The 21,951-nt window shown below is 31.4% G+C and overlaps 3 protein-coding genes across 4 annotated transcripts; 2 read left to right on the top strand and 1 right to left on the bottom strand.

The window, feature by feature from the left end:
* Positions 1–553: 553 nt before the first annotated feature.
* On the top strand, positions 554–6,676 carry LOC114173236 (uncharacterized). 2 transcript variants are annotated; one of them, XM_085669573.1, is made up of 16 exons: positions 554–1,102; positions 1,192–1,313; positions 1,415–1,503; positions 1,589–1,624; positions 1,747–1,840; positions 2,263–2,305; positions 2,404–2,504; positions 3,095–3,159; positions 3,488–3,984; positions 4,054–4,141; positions 4,245–4,376; positions 4,662–5,230; positions 5,368–5,506; positions 5,643–5,711; positions 5,797–5,943; positions 6,103–6,676. In XM_085669573.1, the coding sequence occupies exons 1-16, from the start codon at positions 882–884 to the stop codon at positions 6,214–6,216; spliced, it is 2,526 nt and encodes an 841-aa protein (XP_085525699.1). In that variant the 5' UTR covers positions 554–881; the 3' UTR covers positions 6,217–6,676. The 2 variants fall into 2 exon arrangements, with proteins under 2 accessions (XP_085525699.1, XP_027913303.1); XM_028057502.2 differs by having other exon boundaries at positions 556–1,102; positions 3,089–3,159.
* Positions 6,677–11,721: 5,045 nt separating this feature from the next.
* On the top strand, positions 11,722–13,677 carry MAKR2 (membrane-associated kinase regulator). The gene is made up of 2 exons (XM_028052049.2): positions 11,722–13,059; positions 13,160–13,677. The coding sequence occupies exons 1-2, from the start codon at positions 11,928–11,930 to the stop codon at positions 13,249–13,251; spliced, it is 1,224 nt and encodes a 407-aa protein (XP_027907850.1). The 5' UTR covers positions 11,722–11,927; the 3' UTR covers positions 13,252–13,677.
* A 3,580-nt stretch (positions 13,678–17,257) lies between these two features.
* Positions 17,258–18,262, bottom strand: LOC114174641 (late embryogenesis abundant protein At1g64065-like). The gene has a single exon (XM_028059468.2). The coding sequence runs from the start codon at positions 18,148–18,150 to the stop codon at positions 17,491–17,493; it is 660 nt and encodes a 219-aa protein (XP_027915269.2). The 5' UTR covers positions 18,151–18,262; the 3' UTR covers positions 17,258–17,490.
* Between the last annotated feature and the right edge of the window lie 3,689 nt (positions 18,263–21,951).

The raw sequence follows: 21,951 nt of genomic DNA, 5'->3' as shown, positions 1-21,951 counted from the left end.
TTTTTCAAAAAAAATATTTTCACATTAAATTTTTATCTCATGTCTATCCTCATCTTTATGAGATAACAATATACATGCTTTGGTACTATATTTTTTATTTTTTTAATATAAATTAATTAAAGAAAATATAAAATTATGAAATATTTTATGTCAAAAAGGACGTATTTTTATTTATTTAATATTAAATATTAAAAAATTACAATTATATATGTTTTAAATTTTGTTTTATTTATTTAAATTCTAATAAAATTCATTACTTAAATCAAATTGCAGAATAATAAAGATTATTTAACATTCCTAATTTGAACGATAGCAATGTAAAAAGACAGAAATAGAGTGCACTTTATTTCGAAATATAGAAGTGACAAGAAAGGCAAAGAAAATAGAAAGAAAAGTGCGGGAAAGCGATAAAACAGTTACACGCAACAGAATGAATAGCGGCAAAGAAAACTTTATTTTGAATTATAGAAGGGAGAAGAGAGGCAAAGAAAATAGGAAGAAAAGTGCGGGAAAGCGATAAAACAGTTACACGCAACAGAATGAATAGCAGGAACTCTTGTATCTGCCATTAGCCAAACTTTCCATCTCTCTTTCCCGATCCGTTCATTTCGCAGTCCACACAAAAACCATCGCATTCACAAACGCACACTCTTTTCCTTAAAAGCAACTTTCCCTCTTTCTGTTTCTTCTTCATCCTACTTTTTCCCCGTGTTGGGGACTCGCGTACAGAGTTTTGCAGTTACATTTTTCGAAACAGATTGAAAAAAATAAAAAAGCATGAAACCATTTAACATGGTTGCTTGATTCTATTGTACGATAGAAATAGAAGATAATAATAATAATAATTGAGGGTGATAATTGTGTAGAAGGAAGAAAGGAAGATGGAACATAGAAACATTCTGTTATCGGCGCTGAGTGTTGGGGTGGGTGTAGGAGTGGGGATTGGGTTGTCCTCTGGACAACACCTTTCCAAATGGGGAGTTAATGGTAATTCTTCCTCAGACCGCGTTACTCCGGAGAATCTCGAACAGGAAATGCTCCGAATGGTCGTGGATGGCAGAGAAAGCAGTGTCACATTTGATCAATTCCCTTTTTATCTTAGGTATTCTTTCTCATTACAAACCTTCTTCTTGAAATTGTGTATGTGTTCTTGTATTCTTATTTACATTCCGTTTCTTTACTTGATGACAGGGAACAGACAAGGGTGATGTTAACAAGTGCTGCTTATGTCCATTTGAAGAATGCCGAGGTTTCCAGATATACACGGAATCTTGCTCCTGCAAGCCGGACTATCATGCTTTCGGGGCCAGCAGGTTGGTTGGAATATGTTGTTTCTTAATGATGGATTGATAAGTTTGATGTTTATACTATCATCATCAAGTCAATTAAAACTTTCTCTCTTAATGTATTACAGAGCTTTATCAACAAGTGCTTGCCAAAGCTTTGGCCCACTACTTTGAGGCGAAGTTGCTTCTGTTAGATCTCACTGACTTTTCATTGAAGGTTAAAATGAGAAGTGTTTCTGTGGTTTAATACTTGCTCAAGATAATTATGCTCATAATGGTTGGTTGGTTTCTCATCTGTGCAGATTCAGAATAAATATGGTTATGCCAACAAACGATCGGTAAGATCTTGGTTTATCTTTTATTGCTTTTACTTCTAACTATTATAGATGAAGATGCCATGTTTTTTCTTTTTGAATAAGCAATTGGGCTTTAATTCATTTTCCTTTGTTTCTGATTTTAGACTTTCAAAAGGTCTACCTCAGAGACAACTTTGGAGCGGATATCCGACCTATTTGAATCATTTTCAATGTTTTCACAAAAGGAAGAACTTAAAGGTATAAACTGGTGGAAATATTTTTATTTAGGGTGGAGAACTTAATTTTGGAGTGTTTGGACACACATTTAACTTCTTGTTGCTTTTGGTAGATGAAGAGAGAGTAGAGAAGTGTGTTGCAATTTGGTTACGCACAACATAGTAGCCAAATGTTTGATTAGTCTTTGATGCACTATTTTTCAGCCTTTCTGGTTTCAAGAATAAGTTTTTTAACGTTTTATGAGGAGAAAAGTAAACTTTGATACTTTTCAAGCTTTTTTTAGATGAGTTAGAAGAGGATACAAGTAGCTTTAGTTGAGGTTTTTTCACGTGTTGTCAAGTTTAAGAGATACCAGTTACTTCTAGACATCAGTATTCCATCTGATGCACTTGTTTAAAAAACTAAGGAAAACTATATTTCTAACCAAGAGCTTTTATTTGAAGGGAAAATTCACAGGCAACCCAGCGGAGGGGACCTTCGGTCAATGTAAGAAGAATTTGTTTATCAATTGACCATGGAAAGATATATATATTTCCCTGTTAGTTTATTTATCCTATATCTGAATTGTCTCCCTTTCTTTGCAGGGAATCTGAAGGATTCTGTAATCCTTCTAAGATGCGTAGGAATGCGTCTGCCTCTGCAAATATCAGTAACCTAGCTTTGCAAAGCAATCCTACAAATTCAGGTTGATTCAAGAACACCTTTAAATACATTAGTTACAACTATTGGTTTACATGATTAATTGGTACCTTCCGCTGGAGTTTAATTTTGTACAGAGAACCTGATTTACGAATGGCAGCAGAATGAATTTGAGGCAAAAAAAAAAAAAAGGATACGATGTCATACATCAAAGTGATACTTTCTAATGTAGTGTTAAAATTTATTTTTAGGATTGGCTTAGTACAATAGTTAGATCCATCTTTATAGTGAAAACTAGAGCCAGTTTGGATACACTTTTCAGCAAATGTTTGTAGACAAAAGGAGGACGAATTAAGAAGGTAAAAACAAAGTAAATTTTTTTCGTAATTGGGAAATTTAAATATGTAAGGTTCTAAACATATTAAAGTATATGGGATGATTTTAATTTATAAAAAAAGTTTGACACATTTTACCTTTTATATTCATTATTTATTTTCCCTATAAGTACTTTCTAAGAAGCTTATTTAAACTTAGCCATAATACAATGAAAGTTTAAGTCATACTTAATCATACTATTGCCATTTTCACTTGATCATGTTCTCTACTGACTCCTTCTATCTCTCAATCTAGCTTCAGCCCCTCAGAAGAACATAACCAACTGGCCTTTTGATGAAAAGCTTCTTGTACAAACTCTTTACAAGGTAATGTTATTTTTTATTGACAGATTATATTCTAGCCCGTGTATTCTATTACTTTTTTCTACAGTTAGAAGAGGGATAAGAAGAGAAAAGAAACGAAGCCTGAAATAAGAGAGACGTGATGGAGAGGAAGAGATAAAAAAAAATGAGTTGTAAGAAAATATTGTAGGAAATTGTTGTGAGAATAGAATATTTATTTTCTCTTATATATACATACATATATATATATATATATATATATATATATATATATATTACCTTTAAGGTTAATCTATGGATTTAATGAGGCTTTATACGATCATTGATTTGATAGGTAAAAATTCACCTGCAGGTTCTAATGTATGTATCAAAAACATATCCCATTGTTCTATATTTGCGGGATGTTGATAAGTTGTTGTATAGATCACAACGGACATATAACCTATTCCAGAAAATGTTGAATAAACTACATGGACGAATTTTGATTCTTGGTTCACGAGTTTTGGATTCTGGAAGTGACTCCAAAGAAGTGGATGAAAGACTTTCTTCCGTCTTCCCATACAACATAGAAATCAGTCCTCCAGAAGATGAATCTTATCATGTCAGCTGGAAGTCTCAATTTGAAGAGAACATGAAGACAATACAGACTCAGGATAATAAGAACCATATTATGGAAGTGCTTGCAGCCAATGATCTTTATTGTGATGACCTGGGTTCCATCTGTGTGGCAGATACAATAGCTTTCAGTAACCATATAGAAGAGATCGTCGTCTCAGCAATTTCTTATCATTTAATGAGTAACATAGATCCTGAATACAGAAATGGCAAACTAGTTATTCCTTGTAGCAGGTCAGAGTAGCAACTTTAATTACATATACTATATAATTTTAATATGCTTACTTCTTGTTTGCGAAACAGTTTGTCCCATGCATTGGGTATATTCCAGGAGGGGAAATTCAGTACAAGAGATACATTAAAATTAGAAGCCCAGGCAGTTACGACTGAGGTTTGCTCTGCATGGCATGAATGTGCATTAAATTGTGAATAATGCCTAACAAGTACTAATATAGACATATTTTTTTCTCTCTTTCTGTGTCATTTGCATAAAGCCGAGAGAAGAAGCTGCTGTGAAGCCAGAAACAGCGTCAGAAAAACCTGCTCCTGAAATAAAGGCTGAAGCAGATACATCAATTTCAGTGGGAAAAACTGACGGTGAAAATGCATTTCCTGCATCAAAAGTTGTAAGCCTCCTCCTTTATTTTAATAAAAAATACAGTTGTTACAAATCACGTCCACAAAAAAGTAGTTCATACAAGCATAGCAACCTCTCCCTCTATAACATAATTCCAAATGTTAAAATGGAGCGCTAGAGTAGGTAGTAATTGCAGTTAGGTTATGAATCCTTTCTATTCTGTTGCGTTGACTCTCCGTTTTTATTGTTTCTGTAAATTATATAATTTTAAAGGAAAATTATCATTTGACACCCACCTTCAATTTTAAACCTCCATTGATATATTCACATGCAGGAAGTTCCCCCCGACAATGAGTTTGAGAAGCGAATAAGGCCTGAGGTAATACCAGCAAGCGAAATTGGTGTAAAATTCTCTGATGTTGGTGCCTTAGATGAGACCAAAGAATCGCTTCAAGAACTAGTTATGCTTCCTCTTCGAAGGCCAGACCTTTTCCGCGGAGGCCTTCTAAAGCCTTGTAAAGGAATATTGCTTTTTGGACCTCCTGGCACAGGGAAGACAATGCTGGCAAAGGCCATTGCAAACGAAGCTGGAGCAAGTTTCATTAATGTATCCATGTCTACCGTCACCTCTAAATGGTTTGGTGAAGACGAGAAGAATGTTAGAGCTTTGTTCACTCTAGCAGCCAAGGTCTCCCCAACTATTATATTTGTTGATGAGGTTGATAGTATGCTGGGGCAACGTACCAGAGTTGGAGAGCATGAAGCCATGCGTAAAATAAAGAATGAGTTTATGACACTTTGGGATGGACTAATGACAAATCCATCGGAGCGTATCCTTGTTCTTGCTGCGACCAATAGGCCGTTTGACCTGGATGAAGCAATAATTAGGAGATTTGAAAGGAGGTATGTCTACTAGTTCTTGACTTGCTTTTTGTTCTGGGCACGGATGGCATATATATGTTGGTGACAATCTGAATACTCTGAAATTCAGTAATACTTTATCATTTGTAATTACTGTAACGCTCATCTTTTGTTAACAGAATAATGGTGGGGATGCCAAGCGCGGAGAACAGGGAAAAAATTTTGACGACTCTTTTGCGAAAAGAAAAGGTGGACAAGAAATTTGATTTTAAGGAACTCGCAACTATGACAGAAGGATACAGCGGAAGTGATCTCAAGGTTTATGCAATTTTCTAACTATTTCACTATATATGTGACTATCGTGCTACAACCTGAAAATGCTTTTACTATTTTTAGCTTTTGATGCTCAAAGGTGCCTAACACATTTTTCACTCTCACTAATTGTTAAATGTAGAACTTGTGTACAACTGCTGCTTACAGACCTGTTAGAGAGTTAATTCAGCAAGAGAGAATAAAAATGCTGGTAACTAGGCAATATCTTTGAAAGGCCTACGCAAAATCCTGCCCTTATATGATTATCATGCCGATTTCACATTTGTTTCCTGCAGGAGAAAAGGCAGAAAGGTGTTGAAGAACAGAATAACAATGCGGGAAATACCCAAGATGGTGTGGAAGCAAAAGAGGAAGTTAAACAGGAAAGAGTAATTTCCCTTAGACCTTTGAACATGCAAGACTTCAAAGAGGCTAGGAGTCAGGTAAGACTCTCACCATATAGGATTCTTTTGCTTATTCAATCTATTTTAACATCATATACCTTGAATTTCGTTGTCACATATGCCTGGCTTCGTTGCTTATTTGAATGAATGTAGCGACAAGATAAGATTGCTTTATTTGACCATCATCTTGGAACACAGGTTTCCGCAAGCTACGCAGCTGAGGGGGCAGGAATGAGTGAGTTAAAGCAGTGGAATGAAATGTACGGGGAAGGAGGTTCAAGGAAGAAAGAGCAATTATCTTACTTCCTGTGAAAGTTTTGAGGGAAGAAACAAATCGTAGTTGCATCCCTTCTTCTAGTTGGTCTCGTAAGTCTCTTGTTCTATGAACTCAAGTATGGGGAGAACAACTTTTATGAAGGGGATATATATAATGATAACACTCCACTTGTGTATAATTTTCAGTAGTATCTAGTCTCTTCATTTATAACTGCAAAAGTATTGCCCATGTTTTAGTAATTTTCCCGCGTGATGTGAATATTGATGTAGTTGATAGGGAAGCTCATGTTAGGTCCATAGCATGGTGCTCTCACATTTTGTTGTGGGTCAATGAAAGAAATGAGGCATTGTTTAGTGTCATTATTATCACAACGATGGTTGAAGTTGCTTTTATGTATAATAGATAAAAAAACAGGTCAGTTACTCAATATTATAGTTCGTTGATAGTGAATTTCAATGAGATTTGCTATTAATTTGAACACTGTATTGTTTTCTATTCAAAGTCTCGCTGTGATATTCTTCACCTTTTGATTTTAAACAAATGTTTGGGAACTTAGATCGAAATTTTGTTATCAGACATTTGAATAACATTAGTACGAGGACTCGTGATATTGAACGATAAATATATAATAGTATTTAGCGTACATCTCCAGACAATAGCGAAGATTGAGGAAAAGAAAAGAAAAAAAGTATGATGAGGCCGAAAACTTTATATACGAAATAAACTTAGTGGACAAAAAAGATGCCAAATTAAAGATTGTGATTACCGTCATCATTATCTTATGAGTTGAGCATGAAAGTCTACGAAATAGGAGTTGGGTTATAGAAAGAAAAGCTATACGTATAAGTCTACAACTAATTTTATCGTCATGTTACTTTATATATTAATTTTTTAAGGGTTAAATATGTTTTTGGTCCCTTATCTTTCATTGAATTTTGGAATTAGTCCATTTCAAAATTTTGGACCAATTTAGTCCTTTATCTCTCGAAATATGTGGATTTAGTCCTTTTAATCATATTTTATTAAGTTTATTTGACATTTCAAGCACGTTTCATAATAGTATTTGACTTAACATTAAAATAACAATGTGTAAAACAGTATAAACAACATGAATACAATCTTGAAAAGCGTACGAAACATCAAATAAACCTAATAAAATTTGATTAAAAGGACTAAATCCATGTATTTCGAAAGATGAAGGACTAAATTAGTCTAAAGTTTCGAAATGGACTAATTCCAAAATTCAATGAAAGTTAAGGGACCAAAAACATATTTAACCCATTTTTTAATAGTACACACACTCACCTCTCCTCAGATGTTTCTGTTAATAAAATCTCAAATCTTCATATGTCATTTTATAAGAAAGACTTACTCATTTTTTTTGTTAGATCATGTTAAGAGTGTCGAAGTGAGTCAATCAAATTCATACAAATCGAGCTAAAAATGTTGGACAAAAGATTTTATAATCTGGTCTGATCTACAATTAGGAGTGTCGAAGTGAGTCAATTAAGTTCATACAAATCGAGCTAAAAATGTTGGACAAAAAATTTTATAATCTGGTCTGATCTACCACGAGTTGGTGGGTTAGTATATTGACTCAGTTATGAATATTTTTTTTGCAATTTATTTTATATATTTATTACATTATAATGAAATTGAATTGATTCGAGTTATTTTTTTAATGGTAGAATCAAAGTGTTCACCTACTTCTCGAAATATTACTATAAAGATATTAGTTAAAGATTAAAGTATCAACATGTATAATTTGACAAATAAATAAATTAAACATTCAAACTATTTAAATATTATTGAGTAATATTCTAGTATTTAAAAATATCATATTATGATCATATTATGAACCTATATAATTAGAAATAGTAAATAATTATAATAAAAAAATTAAAATTTAAAAAAAAATAAGTGTTATTGTTGGTGGGTTGAAGGTCAACCTACTTTCAACTCAACTCAAACCGGTTTAACCGGTTTAAGATGAGTTAAGTGAGTCGGGTTCAATTTAACCCACTTTTAAAAAGAATGAAATTATTAAAGAGTAATAAATCCTAAATTAACATAGCAATAGCAAAATGGGGAATTGTACCTAGTAATTGAAAAAGTAGATGAAAGATTAGTACTTGATCTTCTAAATGTAGAGCACCCGGACTCAATGAAGAATTCGTCTGTCAGCAAGTGCATGAGAGACAATATTGTTCTCTTTTTTTGGTAGATTATTTTAAAACATATCTAGCAAATATGTTTTACGTTGTCTCCTACAACGAACAACTAATGAATATTAGTTTTATATTCTTATCCAGAGAGACTAATGACATCTCAACATATTAAATATTCAAGTTCATCACAAACAGTTCACTAAACGATCGAACCCACCGTTAATCATAAACTCAAAATTACGTATTATCCATAAAATTAATATTCATATATTATATAATTGATACTATCAAATTATATAATTTATTAATTAATAATTTTTCTTTTACCTATAATTAAAAAAGAAAGAAAAGACACTTTTAACAAATTATAATGCGACTTCGATCCTAAATACAAAAACGCTCTTAAAATCTGGTTTGTCCCTAAATAGCGATTTCAACGTCAACATCTTCCTAACATTCATAATTTCTATGCTCACAATTCAACTTACTAATACAAAAAGATTAATGCAATCCCGATAATGAAACAGATCCCCATGCAATGACTCTAATTAATAATTGCTAATTATTCCAGCCAGCCTCAACTTGCATTCAACTTTTTCTTACTTTTGGTATTATACCACTTTCTCGGATTAATATCATAGCCATGCCAAACAAGAGACAAAGAACAAAATAATGTACGTAATAAATAGGAATGACAATTTGTTTACTCCTCGTCTCCATTAAAAGAATTTGCTTATTCCTGTTTAAACTAATTTACTATTTGTTCGGTTTAAAAGGATTAAATATTTATATTTAGAACTCACGTATATTTATTAAAAGTATTATTTAATATTCATTGTAGATTTCACAAAAATATTTGCAGGTACTGTTATTTTTTTTCTTTTTGCAATCCCTAAAAGTAATTTATAGGTGGTAGCGAATTGGTCTAGCAGAGTAATAATGAAAATTCTAAAACTAAATCATTCAGTATATTTGTTTCTTTTCTACTTATCCTATCATTTATATGTGTTTTCTATTAATCATTTTTTGTATTTTCTTCCTTAAATAAATTTAATAAATTGAGTTAAAATAATTAAATTTTAACATTTTTTAAGGTGAAAGAGTAAATTAGATTAAAATTTTAAATAAAAACTAATTCTAATTTTTACTGAAAACTAAATAATGAAAAACATATTTAACTCGTAATTTTAAAATAAAACATGAGATAATACAGGAATGAAAGCTAAAATCACATGAAAGTTGGTTGGGTGAGCCCATTTGATGATTTGCATTAAGTGGTTTAAATTAAAGATTAGATGGGTTTGGTTCAAAAACCAGAACCATCCAATCAATCCTTTTCTTGTTGTGGGCCATCATCTATGCATTTTTAACTTCTTTCCACTTTTTTTGCGTTGAATTAGGAATCAAATGTCAAATGCATCCATTAATTATCATCTCCCTCTCGCCCCAATTCTTTTTAATAACTCCTCATAAATGAAAAAAACATGTTTCATTTATCGCATAAAAACACTCAAGATCCATAAAACATGATAAATAAATATATATATATATATATATATATATATATATATAATTTAAGAAAATATAATAAAAATGCGGACACATTAACTAATTATATATAATATGGTTTCTTTCCGGGTTTATTTTCTAAGAAAATTGGCTATTATTCTTATTATAGTAAATAATTAAAGTAATCATTTTGAACATTCATTTTAGGGTAAGCATGCACTCAATTGAGTCCAGATTTTTATTACTCTTACTTTATGGAGAATTTTGATCGGAACATTTCGAATGAATACAATAAAATCAGATAAAATAAACTATATAATATATTAAAATTATTTATATATAGTTAAAATGTAAGCTAAAATAAACATAAAACTTATGTTAATCCATATCTAACAAATAAATATTTTAAGAAAAAAGTATTATAAGTACAATTGAATTTTACAAAAAACACTTTTATTAAGTAGTTCTTTATTGTGTTGCGATGGTGTAGAACACCACTCAACCTCGTTTTAAAAATATACATGGCTATTATTTTTAAATTTAAAACACTTAAGTAAATAAGATTAAGTTCACAAAAATAAGAATACTACATATTTTAGATAAATAAGATTAATAAACATACTATACGTGTTAAATGGCAGATATTTATTAGCATGTTACCAAATTTTAGAAAAAGACTAACTCCACGTCACATTTTACATGGCTAGATGTCAAACTATGCTCATGTAAAACAAAAAGGATAAAGAAGGAACATAAACTTTAATACTATATTCCTAGTCTCATAAATTGATAATTAAAAAAAAATAGAAAAAAAATCTAGGAGTTGGGCTTTGTTCCCCACACCCTTGAGTGAGCGAGGCACGTGAGTTATGAATCTGTTTTTCATATTATGGGAGGCCCACCTTTAATCCAATTTTAAAATTCACTTTCTTCATTCTACACCCACTTTTATTTTTCATAAATAACATTCACACCCATCGCCATAAATAATATTCACACGGACCTTCAACCCACCGGAGCCTACAAATTCAAATATTACTATATGACATTAACTACTTACGACTAATAATCATAATAATATGTGAATAGTAACAAATTAAATAAATTAATATTACAGTAAGAATGTGTTATATTTAAGTAATATTCGTTTCCAACGTTTTTTTTTAAATTTTGGCTTGATTAAAATTAATTGGATAAGAAAAATAGGTTTCCCACATGCAACCGTTTGCATTGACTTTTGTTGGCTATCTCAGGACTAGTTAATTTTTTATTATCATTGATAAGCTATGTGAGAAAATTCTGTTTTTTTCATTTTTGGGAAGGCAGAAGTTAAGTATTTGACATTTTTTTTTTGTCGAAAAGGTTAAACAAAAATGGCAGTGGTGAAAAGCACAGAAAGACAATGTTTTGAGGGAAAAGGCAGAATCGTACAGTACAATCCGAGTCGAATCCGGACCCTCATTGTGAGGCATGTTCATGGGTCACCGTTCACCACCCTATTCATCAATCAAATAGAGAAAAAAAAGTCATTAATATTTTTCATGAAAATAATAAAATGAAACTTCTTCACATAAGAAATTAAATCTGTAATTATATATAAATGGTTACTTTGAATTGAATTTGAAAATAGTGTTAAAATTAGTAGTAAATAGTGATACTTTACTGCAGAAGCATTTTGATTTGATGATAGCATAGGCTAGGTAAGATACTTACTAAGTTTGTACTACTACACTACAAAATTAAATAATGGATAATGAATTTAATGCTATAAAATGCAGCCCCACTCACATTCTAAATTCACAGACACCGTTTTTACTTCACAAATTTACTCTTATTTTTATCTGACTCCTCACATGACAATCCTGCATCATACACCAACCAAAGGAATCTCACATATTTAATAAATAAATCAAACCCTCTCTCTCTCTTTCTCTCTCTGTTAACTCTCTCCCTCACTATTCCAATATCGCAAACTCCATTAAGAAAAAAGAAAACACTCTTTTTCTTTTCTCTACCCTTCTCGCTCTGTCTCTCTGTGTGCCCACTTGGGTATACTGGCTCTCCCAACCATGGAAGCTTTCACCTTGCTCAAATACTGGAGAGGCGGTGGCGCTCTCGGACTTCCACCTTCCTCCGACACTCCCTCTTCACGCGCCGCCTCCACCACCACTATCCTCACCGCCGTCGAAAACGAAAATGCAACCGACAGCGACGAAGACAACGACAACAACGACGATGGCCCCTTCTTCGACTTAGAGTTTACCGTTCCTGATGAAGACGCTAACGAAAATCCAAACGGTAACGACACCCGAGAAGACGAGGAAGACGAAGAAGAAGATATTAACATCGAGGAATCAGACGGCGAGAGAGAGTTTAAGTTCACTCTGTCGCCTTCGAGCAACGATCGTAGTGATCCCAACCTTTCGCTGTCTCCGTCGGAGGATCTGTTCTTCAAGGGAAAGCTGCTCCACGTGGACCCTTCCTCCTTCTCCTCCGAACCTAACTCCAAGCCTCAGTTCACCGCCTCCCTGCTAAAATCCGCCACCAAATTCCGCGTCTTCATGCTGGGCCTCAAAAAGCCCAAGCCCACTGACAAAGACAAGGACTCCAACACCAACACCAACACCACAACCACCACCAACAACAACAACGTTTCCGATTCCGCAAATCCAGAGGCCCACAAAGACAAGAAGCACTTCACCGTCAAATTCAAAGTGGAAGAGGTCCCCATCGTCTCTCTCTTCACCTCCAAAGGAAACAACAAAACCCAAAAACACACTTCCAATTCCAACGAACAACCACCACCGTCCGAAGAGAAGCGTTTCTCCAAAGAAGTCGTGCAAAAGTATTTCAAAATGGTTAAGCCTCTCTACGTCAGAGTCTCCCGCCGCTACGCCGACAAGCTCACCTTAAACTCCGCCGCTAAATCACCTCTTCCAACGCCCCCGGCCGAACCCGAACCTGTTGTCACCGCCGCCGCAGAAAGTAACCTCAAGACAACACAAACCCAAAAACTATCTGCAGGGCTTAGCGTCGTGTGTAAACATTTAGGGAAAAGCCGCTCGGCGTCTTCGGCTGTGGCGGCGGCTCCGCCGCCATTTGTGTCTTCGAAGCGGCGCGATGATTCGCTGTTGCAGCAGCAGGATGGAATTCAGGGTGCCATTTTACACTGCAAGAGATCCTTCAATGCCTCCAGAGCTGGTAATATATCAGTAATAGTAATTCATTTTGTATGTTTTTTTTTTTGCGACATTTAATGAATTAATTATAAGCAATGTTTGTTTGTACTTTGTCGAAACAGAGTGCGAGTCTTCTCAGCTTCCGCGTTCGGTGAGCCATCCATCGCACGAGATATCCATGAATGAAGGCAGTGAGAAGCGGCTTTCGACATGATAAAAGAAATGTTGGTTCCTTTGGAGTGTCACCACCGGCGGTGTCAGTGTAAAAAGGAGAATGTTATTACTTAGATTAGATTAGATTTTACACCACAAGGAAGTGAAAAAAAGAAAAGAAAAGAAAAGGTAAAAGGAGAGTGGTGGGGCTGCATGATTTGTTCAGATGAACGAAGCTCGTCACCCATTAGCTTAGTGACTCTCTTTTTTCTTCCTTGGTAGTGTAAACTGTAAAGCTCTTTCCGATAAAGCGAAAGAAGAAACAGAGCTTTTCCGTGTATGTTTCTCTTGGACGTATCTCTATGTATCTATGTAATGTAGCTTCAGCCAGGCCACATCAAATACCACCCTAAATCTACTCCTCCTCCTCCTGTACAAATTGTTTTGCTTTACTTTGTGGGTACCATTGACTTCGTTCGTTGTTTTCCTTTGTTTTCGCTGATGGCTGAATAATCGATACTTTAAAAGGTGATTCGTGAGTGTGGACACAATTGGGTATTTCTAAACCCGGTGTAGTGGTCAAGGTGCGGGTAGAAAGAACGGGTTCCTCTAATAATTATTGCTGTTGATTTCATAAAGTTTGAAACTTTTAATAATATGAAGCATCATAGTTACTCGAGAGGAGCGAAAATGCGGTCAGAGAAGTGGGAAAGAGAGCGACATGAGCAGTGAAAGTTCGATTTTCTTTTGGGGAAGATAGGAAAAGAGTGTTTGAAGGAGGAAAAGAGAGTGAGGAGGGTGGATATGGAATTTAACACAGCATAATAAGGGCGTGAATGCGAGAAAGAGGCACGTTCTGTGCTGCGTTTGTTTGCATAAAAATAAATAAATAAAACTGGTTTGGGTCTTTGGCTCTGCAATGAATCACGTGTCTGAGGCTTAACCAGCAGGTATCGAAATTGGTGAAGCTGTGTGTGTTTTATTAAATTTGGTGCACCGATTCGTGTGTGTCGGGATATGGTGTCGTATATTCAATTTGTCTCTTTGTGTCACATTTGGAGCCCAAGATAAGATACCCCTAGCAAGGGCTCCCGCCACGTCATCCCCCTCCACCATCCGAGCCCAATGGGCCCTACTTAGCTTCATGATGGTGCTTTCTAGGGCCCGTGATTTGGACCCACTCGAAAACCCAGTTCCTGAAATCTTTCCCACCGCTTGCATACGTCATGATGTTAAACTTTGTCGTCATTTTGGTTTTAGAAGGGGACAAGTTAATAATATAATCCATGAGTGGGTACTTGGTAGAGTTTGAAAATGAGAGGATTGCAAGTATAATTTGGCTTTGACAGTTAAATTGCTTCTGTCTCCCGTTTCTAGGATCCATAACTTCTCCTGATTTAACATCTCTTGTATTTTCCTCTATCTTCCCATCAAATGTTTCCTTATTGTCACCAAAAACGTTTTCCGCTTCCATACACACTCGATCAATCATGGGATTCGTCATATTCGTCCATTAATTCTTAATCAAATAATGGATACCCAAATAATCATATACATTATTTCTGCATTAAATTAACCTGTTTTTCCATAAACTAAACTCCTCATGATTTATTTTGTTTATAATATTCGTAATAGCTCCTTTTACACTCCACGACTTCACGTTTCTGGTAAACATTTAATATATAGAATTTTAATATAATTATTTTTTTCTATATTTGGCAAGTTTTGTTTTTTCTTTCTTACTTTCAGCTTATTTCAAAGAAACTGCCTGTATTAATATTTCAAAACAATCTGCTCCGATGAAGATTTTCTTTATTAACATACTTTTTAAAATAATAATAATAATGCAAAAAGCGCTAACTTTCAAACCGTGTTCATTGCTATGAATTTTTATTATATTTTTACTGGCACAAATTTTTTTAAATATTTCACTAATGATTAAAACAATGATCATTTATTTATTCATTTTTTCTATTTTTAATAAAATATTTATTTTTTAATGATAATTGGTGATTAATAAAAAATCTGGAATGTTTTACGGTAATATCAGCAGTAATTAACATCACATTTATTTTACAGAATAAAAAAATGTAGTTTAAAATGTATTTCACTATATAAAGACAAGAGTATAAAGAACTTATATTTTTTTAAAACAAATGTTCAGGTTTTTTAAATTTCTCAAAATCTGTAAAATTATTTCAAATAATATAATTTAATATTTTATAATTTTACAAAGTTATATATTACAAAATCTTAATCATAAAAAGTTTTTAAGAAATCTTTTAGAAAATTACATTTTAACATATTTTTCTTATGGAAAAAAGTTTTTCAAATCTCAATGGAGTATAAATTTAAATGTGGCGAGATTTTTTTTTTCCTTACTATGAATAGCATTTCATTTTTGTCTTTTGCATATAACATCAGCCATCTAGTTTTATCTCTCGAATCTTTTTGAAAGACAACGAAAATGGTATTTCTTCCTTGGACAGCTGAAATGTGGTATCCAATTATTATACAATAGGTACTACTGGGCCTGTTGGACTTATTGGGCTTCCTCAACTATTCCCTTTACTTACTACGTATTTCCTATTGTGCTTTGCATTCTCACTCTTTTATTAATCTTATAAAGAACTTCTTGAAATTCGTATGTTATAACACTTACACCCTGTTTCGTTATATCAACGTGAAGTTGTTACACGAGTTACATGCATCTTCATGCTTAAAATGTTTCATTTAATTTATTTTTAATTTTTAGTAAAAATTATAATTAATTTATTTTTAAAATTTTAGTTTAATTTAATTTCTCAAATTTAAAGATGGGTGGATTTATTCATCTTAATCAAATTTAGTTAAATTAATTTAACATTTTAAACGTATTTCATGATAGCATTTTGAGTTGTTTACCGTATTTGACACATTTTCATTTCAATATTATCTGAGAAACACATCTGATATATCAAATAAAATTAAAAAAATTGATTAAAATAACTAATTTACATATTTTTAAATATGAGAGGTTAAATTAATCTAAAATTTTAAAAGAGACTAATTTTAATTTTCAGTGAAAGTAACAAATATTAGACTTTATTTCAATCAAGATATGAGTATGATTTTATTCAACACAGCTTTGGAAAAACATGTTCCTCTTTTTTAATTTAGTTACAATGAAATAGACATTAAACTGGAGAGATATATATGTTTGTAATTATGTTTTCAATGAATATTTCACGTATCAGATTCAATCGGAACAAAATTAAGAAAAAAAAAGTACACAAAAATATAAATTTAAGTTGTAAATATTTTAAATATATTAAATATAGCTAACAAAAATGGAAAGACTAAAATCATGAATAAGAAATTAAGAAATTAAGAAAAGATAATACTGCAAATCTAAAAGAAAATGAGAAATTCCCTTTTATACGCGGTTTGCTGAAAGATAACTTTTAAAACTTAAAGACTCTCCTTTATCTTCAACTTTTGTATTCCATTAAAAAATGACAACCTTGCTCCTTGAATTCTTTCATGATTTGGACAGACCCTACAAACTTCATGTGAGCTAAGAAATCGTAAATGACTTTTAGTATTGCGGGTATTGGTTGCTATATTTCGGTTGAATTAATTGCAAGTTTAATAATTGATGGTGGAAACAAAAATATACTCAATAAAGCAATTAGAATCCGTTTATTCATAAACATTTAACTTTTTTTTCCCATAACTCATTGCACTCATTAAAAATTAATGTCTACTTGTGTATCCAATTATCTATATATGTTATTGATTAAAATAATGTACTGGTATAAATAATTTTTTATTATAAATCTTGGAATAATATATGAATCATCTCTCATGATAATAAAAAAAATAAACAAAGAAAAATTTATCAGGAAATAATTTTATCTTCAAAAACCAGCAAAAACATAAACATGTAAAAAAAATCATAAGAAAAATCACAGGTAATTTTCCTAGCAAATATTTAGGAATTGTAATCTGAAGGGAAATTTAACACCTGTGAAATCTTCACGTGAATAATTTTGATGAAATCTTCTAATCCATGAAATCCAAAAAATTACAATTTGGAGGTAAGTTTACCATGTGTAAGAAAATGTTCATACAATTAATAGTTAGTAGAAAATCTTGAAGGGAATGCATGAGAAAAAATAGCATAATTGTAGTAATAATAACTACTAAGATAAAGTTATAGAGAAAAATTCAAAAATTAAAAAGTAAAAATGTATTTAGTCTGGAATGATTTAACAATTGTGTAGAAAAAGCGATACAAAGAAAGAATGATAAAATAACCTTAGCATCGGAAGTTTTGGTTGGAAAAAGAGGTGAAGTCGAGGTTGATGGTGCAAGACACTTGAATGGTCTTTCTCTTCTTTAGCAGCTTGAACGTGTGCAGTGTACCACTCAATTTTGCGTAGCTTCTGAGTTTGAGCATGTGTGAGTTGGTAGAATCAGTTAGATCTGGCTTTACCAATTCCTTCGTCCCGAAACTCATGTGAACCTTCAAGTCCATATCTCTGGTTTCCATGGCCTCCACTGTGGCAGCTTTGATTTTGGAAACACCAACACATTCACCGGAATTCTCATACCTCACACTCACGGTGCTCTTCTGGTAATCGAAGGAGACAAATTTAGGGCTGGTGAGGATGACACGAGCGACTATGGTGACATTGAAGGGAGAAGTTGAAGAAACGTTATGATAATTATTAGTACTGTTCATCAACCTTGCTGATTTGAATTCAATTTTGGGATCTTCCATGTGCGACATCAAAAGTGCAAGAATAAGGCAAATGAACATCATCATCACAAAGATTACCAGACTGTACACGAAACATTTGCTGATTTTTCTTTCTCTTTTCCGCGACGAGAACCCTGCAATCAGTTCCTCTGTTGAGATATTTCTTGCATATCTGCTTCCTGGATTTGAGGACGACCTTCCCGTCATTTCTGACATTTTCTTTTCTTCTTTCACAATCTCAAACTTTATATTTCTATGCCAGATTTCGTTTTCGCCAGTGTGGAGAGAAACTTCAAATATAAACTCCTTTTGTGTTGTGGAGAGAGTGGGAGAGACTTTTCACACTAATGCCTTTTTTCATTCTTAAATTTAAATCCTTAATTTCTTTTTTCACACACTCATGATTTTTTATTTATTTACTCCTTTTCTTTTTCTCGTCTTTCTTGGTCTAATAACTGTAATATTATTCGATAGAGTATCGAATAAATTCTGTAATCATTGTACTCTACTTTTCCCTTTTTTTTTCTGTTATAATTATTATTCTTCACAATATTCACTTCTGTTGTATTATTATAATTTTTGCTCACCATAATTTTTCGATTGTTGAGTCTCGAGTAGACTGTTTAAGAACTTCAACTTCAATACTCTATTTTAGAATAATATTTTATTATTTTATTTTCCTTTTTTAAGTGATTCTGTTAGGGACTGTCTTTTCTGAATGAATACATCTGAAAAAAATAAAATCGTTCGCATTATTTGCACTTCTTTCACAACTTAAAATAATGATTGAAAATTAAAATTGGGAAAGTTACATTTTCAAAAGATTGCTCGGGCAAAGAATAAAATATTAGAATGTGTTTGTTTTTATTTAGACAGGTGTCGAATGTTTAAGAAATTCGTTCATATATTTTTTAGCGAATCAATCATCATTAATAGTGATCATTTGTGAAAGCAATTCCCGAGTGACATATTGTTTACTATAATGCATGCACTAATATTAATGTTTTTAATTAATAATAAAGCTTTAGGTATTCTAATTTCTTCTCACAAGTAACTAATAAATTAATTAGTTTGCAACTTTATCTTTTATATTATATATGCATGGTGACACAGAAAGTGTAAGATCCATGTTTGCTCCTTCAAATACATGGGTTGCTTTCTTGTCATTTACACAGAGTGAATATTTATCTATGACCCCACTAATTTTAGCATTTTCTACCAATTTATTATTTTTGCCTCCAAAGTTGTTTATAACTTGCCCACTCATAAAATGTATTAAATAGTGTGGAGGTTAAAATGTCTTGCCTTTTATTTTTTTATTTTTTATTTATGTTTAAAAGATTTATTTTGACTATAACTCTCAGATGCAAATTATGTTTATCTATTTTGACACGGTTTTTTTTTTACTAATTCAAAACTTAAAAATTGTCCAATTTAAAATTATAGACTAACTATGGTTTTAGTCTTTAAATTAATATATGAAATTAGAATTCTTATTTGAATGAAACTTTAATATTTTGTTGCATAATTTTTTTTTAAATTAATAAAATATTTTTAATATAACGATTTTAACGTTTTTTTAATTGTTAAATGATGTTTATACTATTAGACAAATTCAAACTTAAATTTCAAATTAGAATACCACTTATTAGGTAAAAAAATTTAACTTCCTCATATTAAAAGATATATTTTAAAGCTTGAAGATAAAAATATATTAAAATTTAAAATAAAAGCTAATTTCAAATCCAAAAGTTTAGAAAGACTAAAACCATCAATAAGAGATAAAGAAAAGATAATACTGCAAACTTAAAAAAAAAAAAAAAAAAAAAATCCTTTCACAAGGGGTTTGCTGAAAAATAACTTTTAAGATTTAAAAACTCTCCTTTTCTTCAACTTTTATATTCCATTAAAAAATGGCAAGCTTCTTCATTGAATCTATTCATGGTCCTTTATTGGACAGACCTAAAATATTCTTGTAAGCTAAGCAATGGTAAATCACTTTACTAGCATCGGAGTATTACTTGTTTATATTTCAAATGAATCGATTGAAAATTTAACAATTGAGAATGAAAACTTATAGTGCAATGATATTTTAAATTACGTCACCTATCCTTGTTTAATTGATACTTTAATATACTTTATTGATATTTATTAATAAAATATATATTTAATTTATAAAATTATAGTAAATTACAAGATAATTTTTAAATAATAACAAATTTTATTGATAAAAATAATCAGTCATTATAATAACTAATTTATAAATTAAATATTATTGACAATTAAAATAATTTAAAAAATTATAATATGTCTATAAATTGATAACTAAAATAATTTATATTATAAATTGATTTTTAAATTGGACATTAACATTTGTTATCAATGTTTTCATTACCAAAATAAGTAGTTTCTAAGTAAGAAATTGATCTTTAAGATATTTTTAGTTACTAAAATTAGTCATTTTTTTTGCAATGATACTTGAATAATGACAGTAATTTATATTTTTTATGTTGAAGACTTTAATACATATGATTTTAATTTGGATTTACACAATAATAATTATATATTTATTATATTTTTAAGAATTATAACATTTTTTTTCAATATTCATATATCACATATTATATCTTAATATTTTTAGAATAAATATATCTACGTATACAACGTGTTATATTCTATCAATGTATTGTATCTTGTATCATATTTATGCAAGTGAATATAAACATATATCCAAGAAAACAATCTTAGAATCCGTTTACTCATAATTTGATTTATTTTTTCTGTAATACATTGTATTCATTAAAGTTAATGTCTGCAATTTAAATTTGTTCTCAATAAATTAATATTTCAGTTAACGCTTTGCGCGTGTGTATCCAATGATCTATTAATGAATTTTAGAATAATATACGAATCATCTCTTATTTTAAAAAAAAAACAATAAACAAAGAAAAAAATTTCTTTAACATAAAAATTTGTTAAGAAATTAATTTATCTTCAAAAAACATAAACATGTACAAAAAATATAAAAAAAAATCACAGGTAACTTTGTCGCAAATTAAATCCAAATAAGTTGTAATTAGAAATGAAATTTAATCCTAATATTCACGTGGATCATTTTCAAATCCCCTGTAAAATCCAAAAAATTACAACCTGGAAGTAAATTATAAAAAAGATGTTGATATAATGAATGATTTGTAGAAAATGTTGAACAAAATGCATAATTCATAAAATGAAGTTACATTTTTCCAGCTCTAGCCCTCACAAATGAAGAAGCAATGATAATGATGATTATGGCCACAAGAACGAACACACCAAACACGAAACATATGTTATCTTCTCTTTCTTCGTCTTCTTCTCTTTTTAACTCTGCGATCCGTTCCTCTGTTGCGATGTTGTTGCTTACAGATATGGATTCCTCTGTTGTTGTTCCGCTCGCACATCTGCTGCATGGTGAATTTGGCAAAGACCTTTCTTTCATTTCTGCCATTTCTTTTCTTCTTTCACACTTTTTTCACAATTCCTGACTCCAGATTTTTATTATCGCCACTGTGTGGAAAAATCTGAAACATAAACTCCTTTTATTTTCTGATGAATACATGTCTAGTTATATATAGAACCAAGAAGAGACTTTTCACACTCATGCCTTCTTTCCTTTTTAAATTTAAATTCTTAATTACTTTTTTTTACACACTCATCATTTCTTATTCGTTGGAATACCGAATAAAATAAATTATGTCCATTTGTAAATTCTAGTTTCACAATTTATCGATATAATTTTCGTCACCATAAGTTTCGATTGTATAATATAAATTGTTTCTATGACGTGTGAGCTTAGAGTAGACTGTTTAAGAACTTTAATTTCAATATTCTATTTTAGAATAGTATTTTTTTACTTTTTTTTCCCTTTTTAAGTGATTCTGTTCAGGACTCATTTCTAAATGAATATATTTGAAAAAATAAAAATTATTTGCATTTCCCTTTTTATCCCTTACTTAAAAATAGTAATTGAAAATTAAA

This window comes from Vigna unguiculata, chromosome 2 (assembly GCF_037176805.1).
Source record: "Vigna unguiculata cultivar grain cowpea cultivar isolate G323 ecotype 2 chromosome 2, ASM3717680v1, whole genome shotgun sequence".
NCBI lineage: Eukaryota > Viridiplantae > Streptophyta > Magnoliopsida > Fabales > Fabaceae > Vigna > Vigna unguiculata.
Note: the sequence above shows the minus strand (reverse complement) of the source record. Positions and strands in the feature narration are given on the sequence as shown.

What these genes read in the sequence shown, in the direction of transcription:
- LOC114173236 (XM_028057502.2), top strand. Translation starts at nt 882, where the DNA reads ATGGAACATAGAAACATTCTGTTATCGGCGCTGAGTGTTGGGGTGGGT. An exon ending in CTAGTTATTCCTTGTAGCAG is followed by an intron (nt 3,985 to 4,053) that starts GTCAGAGTAGCA and finishes TTTGCGAAACAG; the next exon opens with TTTGTCCCATGCATTGGGTA. An exon ending in CCCAGGCAGTTACGACTGAG is followed by an intron (nt 4,142 to 4,244) that starts GTTTGCTCTGCA and finishes ATTTGCATAAAG; the next exon opens with CCGAGAGAAGAAGCTGCTGT.
- MAKR2 (XM_028052049.2), top strand. Translation starts at nt 11,928, where the DNA reads ATGGAAGCTTTCACCTTGCTCAAATACTGGAGAGGCGGTGGCGCTCTC. An exon ending in CTTCAATGCCTCCAGAGCTG is followed by an intron (nt 13,060 to 13,159) that starts GTAATATATCAG and finishes TTGTCGAAACAG; the next exon opens with AGTGCGAGTCTTCTCAGCTT.
- LOC114174641 (XM_028059468.2), bottom strand. Translation starts at nt 18,150, where the DNA reads ATGTCAGAAATGACGGGAAGGTCGTCCTCAAATCCAGGAAGCAGATAT.